Source organism: Marasmius oreades, chromosome 7, assembly GCF_018924745.1.
Source record: "Marasmius oreades isolate 03SP1 chromosome 7, whole genome shotgun sequence".
NCBI classification, from domain to species: domain Eukaryota; kingdom Fungi; phylum Basidiomycota; class Agaricomycetes; order Agaricales; family Marasmiaceae; genus Marasmius; species Marasmius oreades.
This window is the reverse complement of record NC_057329.1, coordinates 132,404-152,930: the sequence shown is the minus strand read 5'-3', so window position 1 is coordinate 152,930 and position 20,527 is coordinate 132,404. Positions and strand designations below refer to the sequence as shown.

Genomic DNA, 20,527 nt, shown 5'->3' with positions numbered 1-20,527 from the left:
CTGATTGTAGCGACAATGCTCCATTTGTATGACAATCCCAGTGCCACATTCTCGCAAGACTTAGTCCATGTAACGGTCTCCCGCCAGCGACAGACCCACCGTTATCCGTTACATAACGGTATTTTAACGACAGGACAACCCCGCCGTTGTCCGTTATGTCGCCTCCCTACATACGCGTACAGTATGTCGATGGTCACTTCCTCTTGTCCCAAAACTGCACCGTAAATGTTGAGCAATCGCAGCTTGATTAAAGAAGAAACGGCATTGTCCTCAAGTCTCATCTGCAGAAAACCAACGTAGAACCTGAAGAGGACGCTTACGCGAGTGGTGCCAAAGTTTTGCCCATCATGGACATTTCATGACCTTGTTCGTCAATCTTTCTGTAGCTTTCGGCGAAGGTATTTGCGTGCTCTATGACACAGAAGCCTTCGGATGCCGCGTTGCCCGCCCATTGAACCTGCCTCACAACTTATATTTGCTCGGTACTCGCGATGAAACCCGCGATCGGATGGAATTACGGTTTGATGGGGAAAAACGACGCACTGAATCGAACTTTTAATGAGTAGATCAATGGTCGGGTCTGTCTGTCCCTCATGGCAATCCGTGCAGAGCTTGAAGCGGCATGCTCAGCGGCGTCCTGCTTAGTTGAGAGAAGACATGTAAGCAAAACAGTCGAGATAGCATAGGGGGCGCTGACAGGAGAGAGGATAACGATGTGCTCGGCTTCAATTGCGGAAGATAACTAACGTTGAAGTCGATTGAAGAGTAAAGGTATAAAAACCCAAAACTTGAAGCCGGAAGTTCTATTGACCACCACGATCTTGAGTAATCCGAAAATTACAGGGCCGTAAAAGAGGGTGAAGGCCAACGGTGTAATTAGGCCGATCCAGAGAAACGACATGAAATGCATCTCTCTGGAGTTACGAACGACTTGAAGCCAGCTCGTTGAATGGTCCAGTCGGTGTTATGGACTAGTCTGTAGAGGGATAGATATGAGGAAGTACGGGAAAGAGGACTCGCCGTGCAATTTCTTGTGAATCAATCTCGGCGAAGAAAAGAGTAGGATTGAGACTGATCCGGACGGAGATGAAGGGTTATAAGATGTCTGGCGAAAAGAAGAATTCCCACCATCACACATAACGCTTCCACCATGACCTGCGACACACCCACCTCGGGCTATAAGCCTATGACGTTCTATTCACCACCGTTTACCGATTACATTTACACTCAACGCAAGGACATGTCCCATATTCAAGGCCTCAAGCTTAACTTGACAGGTATTTATACCTATCCTCTTTCGCGGTCTAATCGTTCACCAGCGTTGTTATAGCAAAGGACCGAAGGACCGAACATAGTGCTGGCTTCATGCCGCACGAATTGGGCTGGCTACCTGCCGTCCAGGCTCGGATTCTGGATATGACCGCAAGTCTATCCCCGTTCAGTTCATGCTGGCTTCTCTTTCCGTCGAATCTGGTTCCAATGCTACGGGGTTAAGGTGTGCTGGCGACCTGCTATGTCGACTTCCTCGGTCCACTTTGTGCCATTGGTTCTGCAAAGCTATTTGAAGAACAGTGACGACGAGTCAGACTCTACGGAAATTCGAGCTCTCAAGGTAAGTTCTGTTTCAATCTGTTTTTCCAATCTATTACTCATTTCATTTTCTGATCATTTCTCTCAAGTCTAGACCCGCTATTCATGCTCGCGAGAACCACCTTGTCAACCTTGAACCTTAAGATATATACGATTATCTAGATAAAGTGAAAGTGGTCACTGTTTTGAAGCCACATTCGAGTGTCCTGTGGGCATCTCAACATGCATGCGGGCGCACTTCGGGTACTTTTCGTTTTGGATGTGCGATACCCCTACTTGAAAGAAAGTAGTGGATTGGGAATCAAAAAAGCGCTGTAAATAACCTGTGCGATTAGCGCATGGAATTCAGTTGTGTTTCATGCATTTTACACTTCCTTCTATGCTCCTTAATCCGACGTTCCGGTTTGTTCGTCCCGCCACACTTCACAAATCCTTCTCCCTCCAGCACATAAATCCAACAGTTCTTGTCGTTTGTTGAGATGGGCTGAGCTCTACGAGTCATATTTTACTTGGAGGACCATGACTTCATGTCGAGCTCAGGCCTAATTACGCTGACACCTCAGCGCGTCTGCCTGCCTGCTGTGTGTTTTGAGCTTCTTTAGCCTCACACAACTGACAACTGAAGCACTCGCACTCGATTCAGCGAGGGTGCTTCTTGTGGTGATCCCCGATACTTGTGTCATTTTACTACAAATTCTGTCTCCCGTCGTGGATATCAAAACTAGATCGAAGCGGGACGATGGTAGCGGAAACTGGACGCTGGCTGCGTCATCTCAACTCGGTTAGCCCACGCTTTTTTTATTTTCCTTTGTTCTCCTAGGTTTACTGCATCTGCCATTCAGCTCTTCCCTATGTTCTTGGATTATAATGTCCGATCATGCGCCAGAATGTTACCGGAGGTCCCCTTTGTTCATGGTGCATCGTGGAGCGGCTGCAAAGGGCGGTTCGGGCATGTGGTCCCTGCAGGGTTGGAATTCTCTTCTACGTTCTGTGTTCGAATCGGTTGTGTTTGAAAGAAGCGGATTGAGAACGACGGGTGACGCTTTCTTTGTTTTCCTTCTTCTCGGTCCCGGATTCAACTTCAAAACGCGACTCTTTCCCAGCATACTTTCGTGGACGTCACGTCTGGAATGCATCTCAGGTAACTCCCTCGGCTTGAGAACCCCGTTGATCTGCTTATACCGGTTCAGGCTGGCCCAGAGGCTCGAGGCACTTGCCGCAGTGCCACAGGTGACAGGCGTCCTTTCCGAGCTCTACAAACTCTTCTTTGGTGAACAGAGGCATCCTTTCGAATTAGCAGATCCACAACCGTGCTTCATTGCAAAGCTTTCTCCAGAGCTGCTCTCCGAAATATTCGTCCTGTACTGTCAAGGAAAACTCAGCAGCGCCAGCGTCATCGCCTCTGTTTGTACGCAGTGGCGTGATCTTATAATTGACGAGTCCAGGCTTTGGGTGTCCAAGATGTCTGTCGATGTCGATGACTTAAACGACCTCTGTGCCACTGCAGACATCCATTCGCCGAGCGTGCTTTTGTCCACTGCCCTAAGGCGATGGGAGGGGTTCAAGCTTGACTTCCGCTTCGCAGTCACCCATTCAAGGGAATTAAGAAAACGAGAGCTAGGGATGTCCCTGTTCTCAGCGCTGCTGGACCATGGGCGCCGCTGGAGGTCGGTATCTCTGATTGTCGACCCGCCAGCCTCTGACAGTCTCAAGCCGTTTACCTTCCAATCCGCTGGCTCGAAAGAGGATTCACAAGCGGGGCTGGTGTATATGCTGGTCATCACAGTCAGCGACACACCCAATCTCACTTCCCTCAGCGTTGCCACGTATCCTCACCACTGCAACCTTCTCCGCGAATCACCTAACGCGTTTTCTCGACTGACGCACTTCGAGGCCCAACGATGTGCCTTATCTTCGTTTGTCGTGATCTTGAGTGCTGCACGCGCTTCTCTCGTTTCGTGCAGCGTCACAGCCTTCGTCGCGGTCGTGAACGTGCCCTTTCTTCCGGCAGAAGCGTTTACATTACCCAACCTGGAAGCTCTGACATTGCCGTACCCAAACAGCCAAAGCTTGTTCTATATTCCACTCCTCACTTCATTCTTCGCCCCTCAGCTGAAGAAGATGACGTTTTGTGGGCATTTTAGTCGCGTTGGAGGCGAGATGGAGGTAATTAAGAGGTTGATCATGAAGTCGGGTTGTCGCGTCGAAAAATTGCAGCTTCCGCCAGGCGCCTCTATGGCAGACCTCGAGTTTGCTCGATCTGAATTGGCGGGCATACTCTCAATTACCCTTACAGATCCTGACTATCGCTGAGATTCGGTTCCAAATTACAAAATGTCCTTAATTAGTGCAACTCGTTTCTTTCAAATTAACCACGAGTTACCCTGAACGACAGTTTACGTTTCTTTTAATGTTCATGAACTGGCGACATGCCGTTCATTCGTAGCGGCATTGCTTCGACCATGCCCACTCAACAGGCTTAACTACGTTGTTGGCCTATATGTTTTTTTTTACCAGCACGTTCTTCGGAAGCTTCATCGGACGCTGAGACTTCTCCTGTCGCGAGACCGATTAATTCGGTGACTGTGATTGGTCACTCAAACCGAGTCCAAGACCTCTTCCGAAGCACTGGTTGATACCGTCGACTGTGAGCTCTCCCTCGCTCGCAGATCGATTTCTTGCAACTAATTAGCTACATTAATTTTCAGCCCATGATTTCACGTCTCCATCCAATTCATTCCAGATTCCCGGTCTTCTGTCCTGGTATCCAACACTCATCTCACTCAAAGCGGTACCAGACCTTAAAAGTTTCCTTTACTAATATGACTTACTTCCTTTTTTCCAACATAGTTAGGAAATCGTTCTTTCAGGCGGCGGATAAGCGGGATGGTCAGGGAAAATGGACCGTCAATGCGTCGTATCGATTCGGTAAGCCCACGTTGCCACCTTTTCTTTCTTTTGGGCTTATCTTCTCTTTCAGCTCGCCTTCCCTTTTTTTAACGTCGTAACGTCTGACAACGTTTCCGGAAACCTTATTGCCAGTGCGCCTCAATCTTTGAGGCGAGTCATCCTGTGCTGCTTTGTGATGACGTTCACAAGCGTGCCGACGCCTCCTCAACGAATGTCTAAACAGGCATAGATTTAACTGCTTAACGTCCTTTCTCCAAATCTCATGATCCGATCCGATTTCGGATGGGCGAGCTTCTTTCACCGTCGAATTGTGTTCGAGACAAGGGGGTTGCGCGCAACGAGGTGGGGGAACTTTTGTTCTTTCCCCCCCTTTGTCCCTGGATTCGACTTGAAGAAACGAGGGACCGGTTTCGACGGATGAGCAATCTACCCCGACATTCTTTGAAGCGTCCATTGAACCGTGTCGAGGATGCATCGCAGGTAATTACTTCCTCGACTTGAGAACCGTTCTTCCACTCACACTAGCCCAGGGCAACCCAGATGTTCGAAGCTCAACGTTCTCATATTCCCTTACAACCTTTCTCATCGCCGAATCTTGCCTTCGAATGCGTTTTCCCGACTCAGCCACTTCGACTGCAACGCTGTGACGTACCTTCGTTTACAGAGTTAATTTTGAGAGCTGCCCGCGCTTCTCTCATATTTCGACCTCTGACCTTTTCAGGCTGGGTGTTTACGCTACCCAACCTGACTCCTTGGCTGAAGGAGCTGACGTTTTGCTGACGTTCCGTCGCATCGGAGATGGATTTGATTAGGAGATTTGTCGCGAAGTCGGGTCGCCGGTGGAAAGTTGCAACTTGGACCGGCACCGCTATTACAGACCTTCAATTTGCTCGATCTGGTTGACACGCATTCGATCACCGTGCTTATGCTTACAGATTTTTTAACTGGAGTTATTCGCTAAGTCACGGTCTCGTCTTCAGTTTCTTCGTTCTAAATCACAATGTGCTTGATGATGTAGGATTTCCCTTTAATGTCAAATCAACAATAGTTTGCACTGGAAAGACGGTCTGAAGGAGAACGCATTGCCAATCAGGTACCTAGTCGATACGGAGCGGCATAGCCAGCTCCTGCTCGGTTCAGGCCTCCTTTACTTTTGCTCGCCACTCCAGAAATCCCAGGAGAGATATGATATTATTAAATCCCTCTCTGGACCCCCCGTAGGATGCCGAAGGACCCGATGTAATGTACAAATATGATCTTGATTTTCCCGAAATTACGGGCCCGTAAAAGAGGGTGAATGCCTACAGCGTAGTTAGGCCTGTCCAGAGGGAAGAGAAGAGGTGTGTCGGATGGCTTTTGCTGATACATAGCACGAAGAACCTTGGGAGAAGAGAGTAGGGAATGAGTAACCGTAGACACTCAAGGTACAGGGTGAATATTTGACTTGCCCGGACGGCTCGATACTGGTAGGAGGTAAATTTGGAGCCCTGTTATGATCCGGGAATCTCGCATCACTATCGAAAAACTTCCAATGCTATTTGTCGTACACTCAGTGGCATGTCTTGTCTCGACTCTGTAGTTTCTACATGGCAATGGCCCGAAGGAGGTTCTGATTGACCAATGCTTTCAACTGTTCGACGCGTTCACCAAAGAGCAAGTACCAAAAAATCAGGGATGTAGATGACGGATGGACGGACTACAAACTAAACTGTGCATGTACTACATATCTACGCTGTCTATACCGCATGGTTTGTGTGCTTACTCCCTTCGACTCTGAACTTCCAACTTTGTTCATATGCAGTCACCCTCTAACAAAGCCTTTGCCTTCAAGATGGTTTGCCAATGGGAAATCGTGAATTCCACCATTGTTGAACCGGATGGAATATCGGAAGTCGCATTGGTGAATATTGCTCTACGTAGTCCTAGGTCTGTTGGACAGATGACGAGACCAGATATCTCACCATTAGGTTCAGTTGTTTCGATGTCAATCTCGCTGTCTGGAAAAGCGTAGAACACCTCCCAATCATCATCTGTAGGGTCTTCGCTCAAAGCCTTATCCAGTCTCATCACGGCATCACAAACATCCCCAATACCATCTTGGATTGCGACATCGAGCTCGAAACTCCCCCTTCCGGAAACGTCGATGATTTGGTTGACCACCTGGTTGAGGCAGTCTAAAAGCTCTTCTTTGACCCCCTTGTGAAACGACAATTTGGCGGCCTTCTTCGTCATGGACCTCCAGTAACCTGAGAACGCTTGTTTGGCTAAAGTGTGAGACAGAAGAAAGACACGTTGCTTTCAAAACACTGACCGCTTTGCTGCATTCTGGATTTATAGAAGTTGGATAGCACCTCTGACTCCACCTTATCCTTGGACCATGTGGCTAACATCTTACTACATGCGACCACCATCACACCCTCAAGCCCTTTTTGCAAAAGTACTCTCAGTAGTCCTTCCCCCAAGCCTTTTTTTTGCACGTTGTATATGCGATTGATCATCTTCGATTTGATGAACTGTCTAGCCTCGTTATCCCTCGGACGCCTAGCTTTCTCCCCAGGGAATTCGAAACTCGTGTCTGTAATCGATGCTGCAGCTTGTCTGATTTGGTAATTGAGTCTTCTGGCCATTTCACAGAGGTCAGCGCCAGAATACAGGGGCGCGGTCACCACTACACTGGGGATATAGTTTATCGAAGTTGCGGGCGGGAGCGCCATTGAGGGTACAAGAACAAATTATTGAACAGATAGGTAGATGATGGTGGGAACGTTTTACCAGACACGGACATGGCTTCAAGTTCTAGCGGTATTACTTTCCCTCTGTAGCCCTCTTTTACAGACCCGTTATTGGCTGAAAAGTCATCAGAAACAAGAAAAAAGAGAAATTGGGTACAAGAGAGAAGCTCACATAGGCAACTGGAAAGAGTGGAACGATCTCAGCGATGGGATGGTTCAACTGTTGTTTTCGTGCTGGAGGTCTAAGAGCGGGTCTGAGGAAGCGGATAGGCCAACAATGTAGTCAAGCCAGGTAGAGTCATGCCCTCGAGCATGTTTCACGAACGACAACATGGTCAGTTCGATGAGAAATGCCTGTAAGTGGGTTGACTGAGTCGTCTCCAGCAGTGTATGTCAGTGTATGTATCTAAGTTTCTGCATCCGGGAAAATTTCCCACCGTCACGCACAACGTTTCGCACTGTTGAGTACTTGAGCGCACCTGCCATGACCTGCTCTACACCCTCTAGCCTCAGGCCGCAAACTTCAAGCAGTGGACTCGGTTTCAAGCTTCAAGCTTCAAGCCTACGTCACCACCCTTGGCCAGTTTTACATTTACATTCAGCAACTCATTCATTTCAAGACCTCAAGTTACCTTGACAGTTGTTTTTACCTATCCTCTTTCGCGGTCTGATCGATTTTCGTTCGGGGTTGTTACAGAAAAGCGATGGACTGAACATAGTGCTGGCATCATGCCGCACAAACTGCACTGGCTACGTGCCGTCCAGGTTTCGGATTCTGGATATGACCACAAGTCTATCACCGTTCTGTTCACGTTGACATCTCTTTCCCCGAACGCGTTCCGAACACTGTGGGATTAAGGCGCTGGCCACGTCGATTTGATGCCATGGGGTCCGCTTCTGCGCTCCTGCATCCTGGTTTCGCAGCCCATACGGTGCATAAGCATGGTTTCCTGCAACCCATTTCCAGACTCTTCTCTCCAAACACCTACTTCGCGTTGGTGCTCCCTCCCGGTCGATCCTCTCGATATAGTCCCCTGAAGCTTAGGCCAGGCTCCGGTTATCCGGCGCCCATTTTCCAGATCTCTTTCCTCCTACATGGAATGCTTTTTACCGGCATCCAGTTCGTTTGACTCCCTCAAGATGTACGGCGGTCCGAGGCTAAGGCAAGGTTAAGGGAATAAGTAGGCTGGAAAGAATGATAAGATGAGTGCAGACGAGGACAAACTGTCCAATTTCTCTCGTCAAGATGCTGAAACGGAAAAGATGCACCGTCGATGGCATTCAAGCTTGCAATGGAGCGGGTGATCTCAATCCTTTCGTACGTTATTTGGCGACCACACCTGACGCCCTTGTACAGCAAGAAAGCAGTGCAAGGAAGGAGACTGCGAGGGAAGGAGGAAGAAGACAGGAGAACTCGATGCTCCTTGGGCCGATGATTCTATGGATATCGACGAATAGTTCCGAAAGTCGTTTGGAGATCAGTAGTGACGACGACAAATTCTGTCAACCATCCTGACCTCTCTTTACTCCAGCAGATGATGCTTTGCTTGCCCTCCCAATACGGGAGAAGATCCTTTAGTTGGTTCGGACTGTACGAAACATTTATCAGAGAATACGACGTAGTGGAAAACAGGGTTAAAACACCGGGTTAATAGCCTTTTATAAGATAACAGTGGTGGGTGTGTGTGCTCATCGATAGCCCATAATGGCTCGAATATCCCCATGAATGAACTTACGAAGGCGGGGATATAAATTGTCTGGTGACAGCTCTTGCCCCATGTTCGTGTCCCCGATATTTTCGCAACCGTTCCATTGCGTTTATCAGCAAATTCTTTGGCAGTGTTAACATCGCCCTTGAAGGTTCATTACTCCTCATCATGGCAACAGCAGTCGTATACGATATCCCCTTAACTGCCCCTCTTCACCATAAGATCCAACAGCAACAGTATTGACTTTCCCCCTCACCAGTACCCTGCTCGAACTACCTTCTATGTCCATGCCTACTCCTCAGAACCTTCGTTCAGCTACCTCCCACACCCAGCCCTCGAACTCTGGTCATCTGTTTCCTCTACGTCCGAGACATCCTCTTCTCTCCTCGATCTGCAGACCCTGGCGCGATATCCCCCGATTCGTAACTGGCATGATGGATGAAGCGGCAGTGAAGCGAGAAATAGCCGTACCAGTTGCGTTGGTTACCAGTTTAGATGGCTAGTGGAGGTAGAATCCGAACCGCCGTTGGCAGGCGTGCCCATGCTGAAAGTGGTAATGAGGGGAGCATTCGTACTACCACCAACACGGACGATCGATGGTGCGTTTTTCCGATCCCGTAAAAACGGTATACGGTCCTTTGGTATCCCTCTCCCTATGGTCATGTTATCAAGATTTCTAACAGTGGGTAAACGTGTTACGGCTTTTCATCCTGATGTTCACGATTACTTCCTCTCTAGATGTTTCAGATGAGTCGCACCCGAGCTGGGAAGAACTGAGTTTCTTCCGATTGCACGCAAAGTTCAGCCTCCGATTTTATGCGAAAATTCTCTTCATAGCTTTCATAGGATATGGCACGTCCTGAAGTGTTAGTGGTTAGATTTCGCTGATCTGGTGAATGCATAACCCGGATGCCCGAAGGCCGATCCCGTAAAAGAGGTGTCCCCCGCTCCTTGCAGAATGGTGCGCTCCTATTTTATGTCTTGTGTAGTGAGGACTTGGAATCACTAGACAGAATTGGATGTCTGTGCAAACCGCCCTGATACCCTCTTCGGCAAGTAAGAAATGCCTTTTGGGCCTTCGGAAGTTGGTGACTATCAGCAGCGCGACAGAAGATTGTTGGTTGCAACGCCCTCGCTCAGCTTTCTCCCCTCTCGGATACAAACGAACCCGGATTGACAGGTACTCAACTTACCTCGAGCTCTCTGACTAGTGTCCCCAGAGGAAGTGGAATCTCGAATACTATCCCCAGTAATATCGAAAAGTCCACTCTAACGGACATACTCGCTTGTCCTTTGTATGGCTCAGATAAAGAAATGCAATAGGTTTTAGGCAAGGTGCAGCGGGCTTAGAGAAGTGCCAGAGCTTGTATATTGAGGTTATTCGTACAATCGTCGAGGTCGTTGTAGAGGCAATGGAACTACTCTAAGGCGGGTGAGTGCGTTCTAGTCTTACTCCCGCCATCTTTTGTTTTAAAAGCGACGGCGTCTCTTCTCAGACTTCACTTTCTGATCATTTCTCTCAAGTAGTAGAACCGCTATTCATGCTCGCCAGAACCACCGTGTCTACCCCTAGGACATATACAAACACATACGATTATCTAGATAACGTGGTCACTGTTTTGAAGCCACATCCGATTGTCCTGTGGGCATCTCAACATGCATGCGGGCGCGCTTCAGGTACTTTTCGTTTTGGATGTGCGATACCTACTTGAAAGAAAGTAGTGGGCTGGGATCAAAGCACCCTGTCCCACCGACGTCGCGGGCGTCGCACCGATGTTTTTTCTGTATGGATATATGGTGGACTGGTCCCTCCGTTGATAGACGGGGAAAGATGGCCCTCTTGGCGACATCATATAGGCTCAGACGAGTTGATATATTCTTGAGCTCCATCGGCGAAACAAGTAGGTGAAGCGATTTCAATCTATGAAACTCTCCTCCTCACTCGCTCTTAGTTGTGGCGCTTCCTATGGGCACTTCCAGCTCTTTTTTGACGTCTCTTCCGCCCAGTTTCCGGGAGATCATGCAGAGTCTGTAAACTTCGTAGACGCTGTTCTGGTCGTAACTTGCTACCCACGGCCAGTCAAATTATGTTCCTGATATACGAACTGCAATATCCTTCAACTACTTGTCAGAACATTCCAAGCGCCTTTGGGTCACCCTCTAGTTGCGTACTTGTAACGGGTCTGTTTGGTATGAAGGATTTTACAGACTTGCTTCCGCTATTGAGATATTTGACAAACGCTACCAGGGCTATCGCGGCTATCACCGCGCCAGGAAATGTTGGAAGTTACACGACAAATACCCCTCGTCAACGCCTCTGGATGATTTATGCTGGTCATCAATCAGGGGCGGGTCCTTTACTTATCCCCGCAAAGACGGAAAGACACTGGGTGTTTTCGACGGGGGTAACGACGCAGGTCGTGACGATATTAGTCTAAGGGAGCATTGAAATTCGGTGCGGGAGCGTTACCAGTCAGCTACTTTGGACGCAGAAACACTCATCATCCGTTGCCCCTGAACTGCCCCCCGAACTGGACCGTTGTTCACATCACAATCACTGATGACAAGGGTACCCTCTTCATCTCGCGCAACTCTTATGTTTCGTATCTGAAAGACCGACGGGAGGGAATCATCCCCCACAAAAATAGCTACCAATCGCTGTTCGTGGAGCCAGGTCATATGGCTGATCACCCATCGGCAGATCAGTGAGGTTTTTCTGAAGAATCATCGACCTTCATCGAAGGGAACGACGTTTATTTAAAACGAGTTGGATCTTTTCATTTTTTGGACCCAAAGAAAGACATTCAAATAACTGGACAAAAAGCAACGAACAACAGTCCTTGCATACGGACCACGAAAGTAAGCCTTTCCGCCTCTTCATTCATGCTTAACCTCGTCTATTAATTCCTTGATCTTTCCTACAGCTTCTTCGACAGTTTCTGGGGAGCATGTGTATCGCTCTACGTGTCCTATGCCGCCTTCCATCCCCGAATGTCAGTAGAAAGATCTACAACACCGGAGCCAAACGTACAGGCGCAATCGCCCTCGGAGACCCGAAAACCAGCCATTTTTAGTTGTATATGAAGCAAGGACTCTAAAAATTTGTCCAGAACACGAAGGGGTTGTTATCAAAGCGCTGCAACTCACCTGCGCGATTCGCCCATGGAACTTCCACTTTGTAGGTCTCTTTCAACTGCGTCTCGTCCATTTTACACTTCCTCCGATGCTCCTTAATCCGACGTTCCGGTTTGTTCGTCCTGCCACACTTCACAAATCCTTCTCCCTCCAGCACGTAAACCCAACCGTTCTTGTCGTTTGTTGAGATGGGCTGAGCTTTACGAGTGTCATATTTTGCTTGGAGGACGTCTTGGAGGGTCTTATGCATGGAGTGATGATACGGTGGGCTTGAGGAATCTTAAGTCTGTATTTGGTCAGCGTAGCCACAACAGGCAGCCTTCTTCACTTCTGCCATACAAACAACAACGTACAACGGGCCTGCAAGCGCAAGAAAGCTTCCAAACATGGAGGCTTCAAAAAAAGTTCCTCTTTCTCGTTCAATCCCATCCGTGCCATGGCTCCTCCCTCCATGCTGTGAATCAGGTCTCTCCCTCTGCTGCTCCTGTTCGACAAGCGTGTGATACGTTCAAGTCGGCACATATAGGAAGAAGAAAGAACAGTTCCTCTCGATGACAATCTCAAGGGGGTGAGTACTCTTTTCACACGGAGTTTTCTTGTTTTTGAACCCAATTTACCATCCAGAATCGTGGAGATTATCAACCAGTTTTATGCTCACTCAATAGGAAAGCCAAGAACGAATCAAAGAGGACCTGAAAGACTCCGGCGTGCGTATCAAGAATATGCGGAGGTTACCAAAGCTGAAGAGTAGATATCAAAGGAAAGCTCAGGTCGTCGAGGTACGCGCTCAAAGGATCTAGGGAATGTTGTTTCTAACTCCAGTCATTGTACAGGAATCGAAGAAAGCTGCTGTTGTCCCAACTTCACAACCACCAACCGGTTCTGCTCCAGACTTTCAAGGTTTCAAACAATCCTCTCAGCCTTCATCATCTCGTCCAACAGTAACCTCCCCTCAACCTCTGCGCGCCCTTGATTGTCGACCGTCACGCGGCACAAGCGGTCGTAACAGATCACCCAGCTCTTCCGCAACCGCCTTTTCGGACCTTGCGAAAGAAGGAAGGAAACAACTCAATCACCTCATTGGGTTCCTGGGCAAGGGTGAATCTGTCAATGCTGGTAGCGGGGGGAAAGGAAAACCACGCATTGAGAATTGTTCACACCAAAAGAGAGCTTGATGAAGCTGATAAGGAGTATCGGAAGGGTGTTCATTACTTGGGGGCGGGTATAATGTCAGATCTGATTTCTGTCTCGATTACACCACCTCAAATTTTAGCTACGTCACAGAGTGTATGTAGTCTTGCTCATGGAAGAAGGTGTAGCTACGATCAAGAAGGCTGCTAGAGAAGTACACCGATAATGTGATGTGGGGGCCCTTTTATTTCTCATTTTTCCCCCCCTATCAACGAATCCCTGTGGTGCACCTACGCAACTCAGACACAACTCTACTCCCACGCACACTCAGCCGTCTCCAAGATATCGCCTGAAAAGGTCTTCAGATGAAGTCATTCGAAGCAAAGGTCTTCATCTATTACGCCCCGAAAGCTCCTGGAGGCCCGTAGTTTTCCATCACTGTTGAAGATAAAACTCCATGACAACCGCTGCACAATGGAACACAAAGACGTACGAGACGGTTCTCGATGGCCAGAATCCTAATCAGAAAGAGGTCTTTGTAATGTGCGCTACACACTCTTTTGGGCTCATTCGTACAACAATAACACTCGTTGACCCCTTGTAGTGGACCCCGCGCGTCAAACGCGACAACATTCTCTGTTCAAGTATTCTATATTCCACCTGGAAAGGAAAAGACGAAACGAACGAAACGGATACCTGTAGCTTGCTGTTCGTGTTCGCTGGGGGAAGTGGTCGCTACGCAGGGGAAGAGTCTGTGCCTTTTGTTGTCGTTTCTGACCTTTCTTTACGACGGTCTATCTATTCTCACAGAACACGCCGAGCTCAACCTCTGCCTTCATCCAAACGCAGCAAGAAAAAAACGATGCCGATTATGGGCAAGCTGTGCTCTATATCAAGTTTGTCAGGACATTTTTAGCGAGGATGAATATGGGTATACTTCTTCGTGTATGTTTACTATTCTCCTCTACTGCACCTCGTCTCTTACGAACGGTCCCTTCGATAGATCACCCAGAGACTACGGATTATACATAACCACCCCCTTCTCCCACCGATCCAGTACCTATACATGTCCCTATCCCTAACCTGCTGTAACAACCGGTATTGATGTTCACACAAGAGAGGAGACAGTTGAAGAAGAGAAAGAAGTTCCGTGGGTTCCGTATGAACTCAGACGACGACAGAGACGGAACGTCATCGGGTACGTCCAATAGCCCGTGTTCGATACCTCCAGTGCATCCGAAAAAGAGGAGCACTAGCCACTTTTTTAATAGTTGTTGTTGAACTTATCGTTTAACATGTGACCGTGTCAGTCACAAGACTTAGACACAAGACTCCATAGACATTAGTAGTTACTCATGTACATACGTCTGTCACTATATTTACACTATCATTCACATGGATAGTTTCCTTATCTACCAATAGCTTATAGACCTCACAGTAGATGACTGAGCATTCTCTCACATCTACTTATATCTACCAATAGCTATATGACCTCTAGAGATAACAAGAACCTTGTTACTCAGACACATTCATTAGATACTATCTTTAGTTCTAACTCACACAGACGTGCTTAGCACGACATAGCACGACATACCTATTATTATACCTACAAAGTAGTATAAAAGCTAGGTAGTAACGACCTGTAAAGATAGGCTGTTCTATACGAATATCCTACCTCTTAACTCTAACAAGTTATCATCTCAAGTCCTGTAAAGTAAGTCATCCACTGTGCTTATAGGCTGACAGCCTTGCACCCCGTTGCTTTCAATAGGTTATGGGCCCCGAACGCCACAAACACCCTAGTCAGTGTCAGGCGGACAGACCTATGACCCTTTGCGGGACATAGAGAAGTTCACCAGTGGATAGTAGATATGGCATAAAGGCAAGATTTATTTCATTTATCTCTTTCCCTCTATACTAGTATCATGGGCCTTCACTTTCGTACAAGCCCTATATCTACATTTTACACTTCTTACCCCTCTGGTCGTGCCCGCACGCTTGTGCAACGCAGACTGAGAAGGTTTCATCCATTTACACGGATGATTCACTTGGGACAACCGTTCGGACCCCAAGTTAGATAGCTTGTAAAATAGTCACGGTCACTTTCGTATTTAAATAAGTAAAACCTCCACTATATGCTATCAGTCATATAAACGCCTAGTAGTTTATAAGTTTGTTGCTTTGGGATCGCTCATTGGACAATGCCTAAACATGAACCTGCGGGTTTCATGTGAGAAAGCTTGTGTAATTGATGCAGATCGATCAACAAACTTTAAAACAAAAAGCTTTCTATTGGCATATAGATTTTTACTATATATAGTGAGTCCGGGATTGAGACCGGATCACTGAAGTGACACATGACACATGGAATTAGTTATCTTGATTGATAACGACCGTTTGTGGCCAAACGGACTCATAATCTAGAAAAAGCAGATTGTTTAAAAGCTTTTGCTTACAATCTTATTTCTTCTAGCAAATGTCTTCTTCCGAAGAATCAGGTGTTTTCGTCAAAACCCCCGCTGGATTTAACATTCCAGTAGTCTCTGGTTCTGACAAAGCCTTCTCTGTGAAGAATGATCCAGAATCAGACTTCCTAGTCGCCAACTTCAAGCAATATCCTCTTTACACCCAAATGGTTAACAACGCCGAAACTCCTTCTACTGCTGGGATCTCTGTCATCCCGATCTTCGATGGAAATGCACGTAAATGGGAAGAGTTCTCTGATACATTCACAAACTACTGTAGAGTACAGAAATGTGTAACAGCATTGACTACTGCGGCACCTACTATTGCTGCTGCCGATCATGCAAGCTATCACACCTCTGTCTCCACATACAATACTTGGTCCGAGAAAAATGAGCAGGCACTTGGTTACCTCCACCTTCGCACTTCAAAAGCTATTAGAATTTCATACGGAAAAGACAAAACCGCTATGCAATTCTTTGATGCATTGAAACTGGCATTCCAATCTACTAAGGTTGCCAGTGCGAATGAAGAATATATTAAATACAATAATATCTTCATTCAGGATGGTGTAAATCCAATACCTGCCATTACTCAGATCACTTCCCATGCAGCTAGACTTCAGGAGAAAGGATACCCACTTGCGGATAAGCTAATCGCTTTTCAAATTGTCAGCAAGCTACCTCCTTCCTTCGGGAACGTCATATCAATTATCAACAATCTTACTGAGCGGGAGTTTACCACTCAAAAGATTATTGAAATGGTATCCACTGAATGGATGCAAAAACAGTCGATGTCTTTGGTACAATCGAATACTGCGAGAGTCACTGGGCTGAAGCATTTCAATCCAAACTTTCGACCACAATGGAATAATGGTCAAAAGAATCGGAACTTCAACCCGATTCAACAATATAACCCTGGTGCTCAGCAGAGCAACCAGAAAAAGAACTGGAAAGGAAAAGGAAAGGGGAAGCAGCCACAGCAGAATCCTGGTCAGGGTTCTAAGAAACAATTTAATAATAACAAGAAGCAGAAAGGGGGAGGAAAGAAAAATAAAAACTCTTCAAATCATTCTGCTCCTGTTAAAATCAATTGTTCACGACTAGCCGATGAGCTCCAACTCGTCGAAATACACATGAATCGTGTTGGCTACAGTTGGGATGGAGAAGAAAGACAAATTGCGTCTACTTCAAATATTCCCAGCACTGCTACCCGAGATCTTCAAATGATAGGAACGTCTACAAGTCACAACCTTGGACGACCACTTCCTGATCATGAACCAGTTTCCGACCCAGACTACAAAGACTTAATGGAAACATTTGGTGATAATCCGGATTTCTTCCAACCACCACTTGCCCGATGTACCATTAGTTCCACAGCATCTGATGTAAATCCACAATCTGAATACCAGGTTGAATTGGATACCGGATTGGCTCATACAGTTCCACCATCTCCCGTGATAAATCCTACTGCACTTCGCTATACGCAACTCGAAGCCACGCAGCAAAACTCCTTTGGAGAACCATCACATTCAGAAATGTTGATCAATGAAATGATTTTCAAGCTTCGAAGAAAGCTTAGGAATAACATTATAGACAACATTTTCCTCACTGATGATGAAGCAAAAAAGAATAATCTGCTTCACGAACTAGAGGAACTGAGCATCTCTGGAAATCATAAAATTACTCTATCACTCAGCTCAGAAGCTGCAGATACTCATCGTCGAGAGTACAATGTCAATATCTACAGGATAGATAATATGACACCACGTCAATTCATCTTCGAGAGCCTGATGGATCAGGACACAAAAATCGAAAACATTCGAATTGAACCACCACTAATGATTCATACTGCAACACACCTTTATCCATGGCAAAGCGCCAACGATATCAGACGACTAGTCAGGGATATCTCTCTGGAAATCGTATCAATGAACGAGCTTGCCAGAAGGAACTATCCTGATTTTGTGCAACTGTTCAAAAACAAATACACATGGAGAGAAAATGCTCCAATCCAAGTTCGTCTCCCACAATGCTGGAAAAAGGTTGTGGAAGAAAATCTAGAGTACAAAGCTCTTGATTGGTATCTTCAAAACCCTCTGAAGAATAAAGTCGATGACCACAACATCGATCACAACTGGCTTACTCAAGTCAGATGTGTCGAACGATACTTTGGTCTTACAAAGACTCCTTCTGAAAACCAGGAAGGACTCTTTGAAGTACAAACTCTAGACCGAATGTGGCCTGGTCGTAATCTAGAAGAAGAAGAAGCAGAAAGGATACAACGATCCAGATCTTCTTGGAATAATTGGGGGGATGATGATGAATACGATTCAGATAACGACTATGAGAAAGATGATCCATACAGATTCCAATTTGGTCTACCATCTGACACTCCAAACAATACTCCTGAAACAGGAGGATTAGTCCAACCATCTCCTGAACCTCTTCCAATGCAATTCAGTCCTCGTCTCCGAGAAGAACTTTCCAATGTTCATGCGAATGCAACTATTTGTTTCCTAATGGAAAATTCTCCAACTCCAGTATATGTCAATATGGAAGAAACTTCTAATACAGAAGAAGATACCCATATGGAGGAAACATCAGATCTAGAATGCGAAGTCATCTATGTATCTGATGATGAACCAGGAATGTCTCTACCAGAAAACGAGACAATTGATCCAATGCCGGATCTTACGGACACAAACCCGAATCGAATCAACTTTGATGATTTCTCAATCAATAGTCCACCTCCAGACTTGCCCAATCCAGTCATAACTCAAGAAGAGTACCTTCCCGCCGTCATAACTGAACATGATGTGATAAGGACGGATCTTGATTTATCTTGGACCCCTCTCTTCATTAAAAATGGTTTTTACGTTGAACCAATGGTCGAGAAAGTCCAAAGATTCAGAAATGACATGTGGGATCTTGGAGAAGAGGAAATCCTCAAAGAGTACCACAGCAGAAGAACTGCTGGAAAATTTGTGACATCAATGACTATAGGCCAAGGAAGCAATTCCATGGAACTCTTCTCACCTGCTCAAGAAGTAGCGTCGATCCGAAGATCCATGACACTGGCAAAAGCTTTACCAGTGAACTGCATCAGGAACGAAGTTGATCTTGATGATCCACATCTCACACCTTGGACCAGTCACAATTGGTTCCATATAAAGCGACGATTCAATCGGAGATATGAGAAAAGGCAAAAATGGCTCAAACGTAACAGTTTGAAGAGGAAAAGGGAAGCATACGAGGAATGCAATAACGGATTCGAGGAATCTGACTTTAACGAACATGTCAGACGCATGAATCAATTGGAGAAAGACAGACACCGGTCAGCTCTAAGGAAGATTAAAACTCAGAGGAAACAACTTAAGATAGGCAAAGACGAAATGTTTTGCTATATCTGCGAATCGGTTAAGCACTCTCGTGCTAACTGTCCTCTTAATCCACCTCAAAGGTGTTCTCACTGCCGAAACCCTACTCACCCTGCAAACAAATGTCGAAAACTTCATCCAATGGCTGAAGATTTCAATTGGCCACCAGTTGATACTGGTAAAAGCCCATGGAAAAAGGAGAGCAGGGTAGATTACCTAAAAAGAATGGCAGAAGAAAATAAAAGGCGAATTTCCAAAGCTGCAAGAATGAGTACTGGCGGACGACCCCCCAGACCACAACTCAGCAACAATTCACCATTACAGAAGAAATGCTACAAGTGTGGAAGTACGGAACATGTCTTCAGGTACTGTCCACAACGCATATGCTTCAAATGCAAGCACATTGGACACAGCTGGAAGGATTGTACAAGACATGGAGAAAGTTCACAAGGATACATCAGAAGACACCGTTTCTCTGATGGAATTTCCTACGAAGATCGACAAATGGAAGAGTCTGAGACCCCCAATGACTATCACAACTACAACGACTACGAATACAATGGTGAAGACACCTATGGTCGTGATTATGAATGCTGGCAAGATTTCTCTTTTATTTCAAAGCTCAATGCTAATCACTCACTACAGAACAACACTGATCAAACTTCTTGTATAACTACAATTGGTTGTAACAATGTTTCTGTATGTAACAATATATTTGCGTTTTCTACAAATGCAATGAGTGATAAGCAAGAAAAGCAAGAGAAATGGCTGCTAGATAGTGGAGCAACACATCATATGACTCCAAATATCAATGATTTTGTTGACTATCACGAATTAAGTAACCCGATCGCAGTTCAGACTAGTGCAGGCAGTGAAGCTAACACGCCTATTACTGGTCTCGGAACAGTATTCATAGAATGTCATAAACCTAACGGCCACAAATGTGTCATAAAACTTTTTCCAGTCATGTACCAATGCCATAGTCCATATCGAATACTATCCACTGGTAAGATCGAACAAGAAGGGTACTACACCTTATCTTACGATCGAGCAACTTCTCTCAGATCCAAACAAGATCATTCTGAAATCCTAGCTGGATATCCCAGTAGTGAGTCAGATAATCTCAAATGGGTTGATGGAAAGGTACTCTCCAAGGAGAAATCGCCTTCAATCATAATGGCTTCTCTTGCAAACATAGATTCATCTATTTGGCATAAACGTTTTGCACACGCATCTTACAATGTGCTGCGCAAGTGTCAAAATTCATGCAAAGGTTTCACCAAATCTACAATTCGTGAACCAACTACAGGAATCTGTAAAGGTTGCGCGAAAGGAAAGATGACAGCTAAATCATATCAATCTTCCAACAAACGCGCCTCTCAGAAATTAGAATTAGTTCATGCGGATGTACTAGAATTTCCAACCCACTCATATCAGCAAAACAAGTATTGCTTAACTATGATCGATGACTTTTCCTC

At 46.2% G+C, this 20,527-nt stretch overlaps 5 protein-coding genes across 5 annotated transcripts; 4 read left to right on the top strand and 1 right to left on the bottom strand.

Annotated features, from left to right (window-relative positions):
* Positions 1 to 1,513: 1,513 nt before the first annotated feature.
* Positions 1,514 to 1,733, top strand: E1B28_010749 (uncharacterized protein; the record flags this gene model as incomplete). The annotated part of the gene is made up of 2 exons (XM_043155727.1): positions 1,514 to 1,612; positions 1,680 to 1,733. The coding sequence occupies 2 exons, from the start codon at positions 1,514 to 1,516 to the stop codon at positions 1,731 to 1,733; spliced, it is 153 nt and encodes a 50-aa protein (XP_043005509.1).
* A 769-nt stretch (positions 1,734 to 2,502) lies between these two features.
* Positions 2,503 to 3,903, top strand: E1B28_010748 (uncharacterized protein; the record flags this gene model as incomplete). The annotated part of the gene is made up of 1 exon (XM_043155726.1): positions 2,503 to 3,903. The coding sequence occupies one exon, from the start codon at positions 2,503 to 2,505 to the stop codon at positions 3,901 to 3,903; it is 1,401 nt and encodes a 466-aa protein (XP_043005508.1).
* Positions 3,904 to 6,291: 2,388 nt separating this feature from the next.
* E1B28_010747 (uncharacterized protein) lies at positions 6,292 to 7,214 on the bottom strand (the record flags this gene model as incomplete). The annotated part of the gene is made up of 2 exons (XM_043155725.1): positions 6,292 to 6,746; positions 6,812 to 7,214. The coding sequence occupies 2 exons, from the start codon at positions 7,212 to 7,214 to the stop codon at positions 6,292 to 6,294; spliced, it is 858 nt and encodes a 285-aa protein (XP_043005507.1).
* A 1,264-nt stretch (positions 7,215 to 8,478) lies between these two features.
* Positions 8,479 to 8,811, top strand: E1B28_010746 (uncharacterized protein; the record flags this gene model as incomplete). The annotated part of the gene is made up of 2 exons (XM_043155724.1): positions 8,479 to 8,716; positions 8,765 to 8,811. The coding sequence occupies 2 exons, from the start codon at positions 8,479 to 8,481 to the stop codon at positions 8,809 to 8,811; spliced, it is 285 nt and encodes a 94-aa protein (XP_043005506.1).
* Positions 8,812 to 12,798: 3,987 nt separating this feature from the next.
* Positions 12,799 to 13,251, top strand: E1B28_010745 (uncharacterized protein; the record flags this gene model as incomplete). Its single annotated transcript, XM_043155723.1, has 2 exons — positions 12,799 to 12,855; positions 12,910 to 13,251. The coding sequence occupies 2 exons, from the start codon at positions 12,799 to 12,801 to the stop codon at positions 13,249 to 13,251; spliced, it is 399 nt and encodes a 132-aa protein (XP_043005505.1).
* Between the last annotated feature and the right edge of the window lie 7,276 nt (positions 13,252 to 20,527).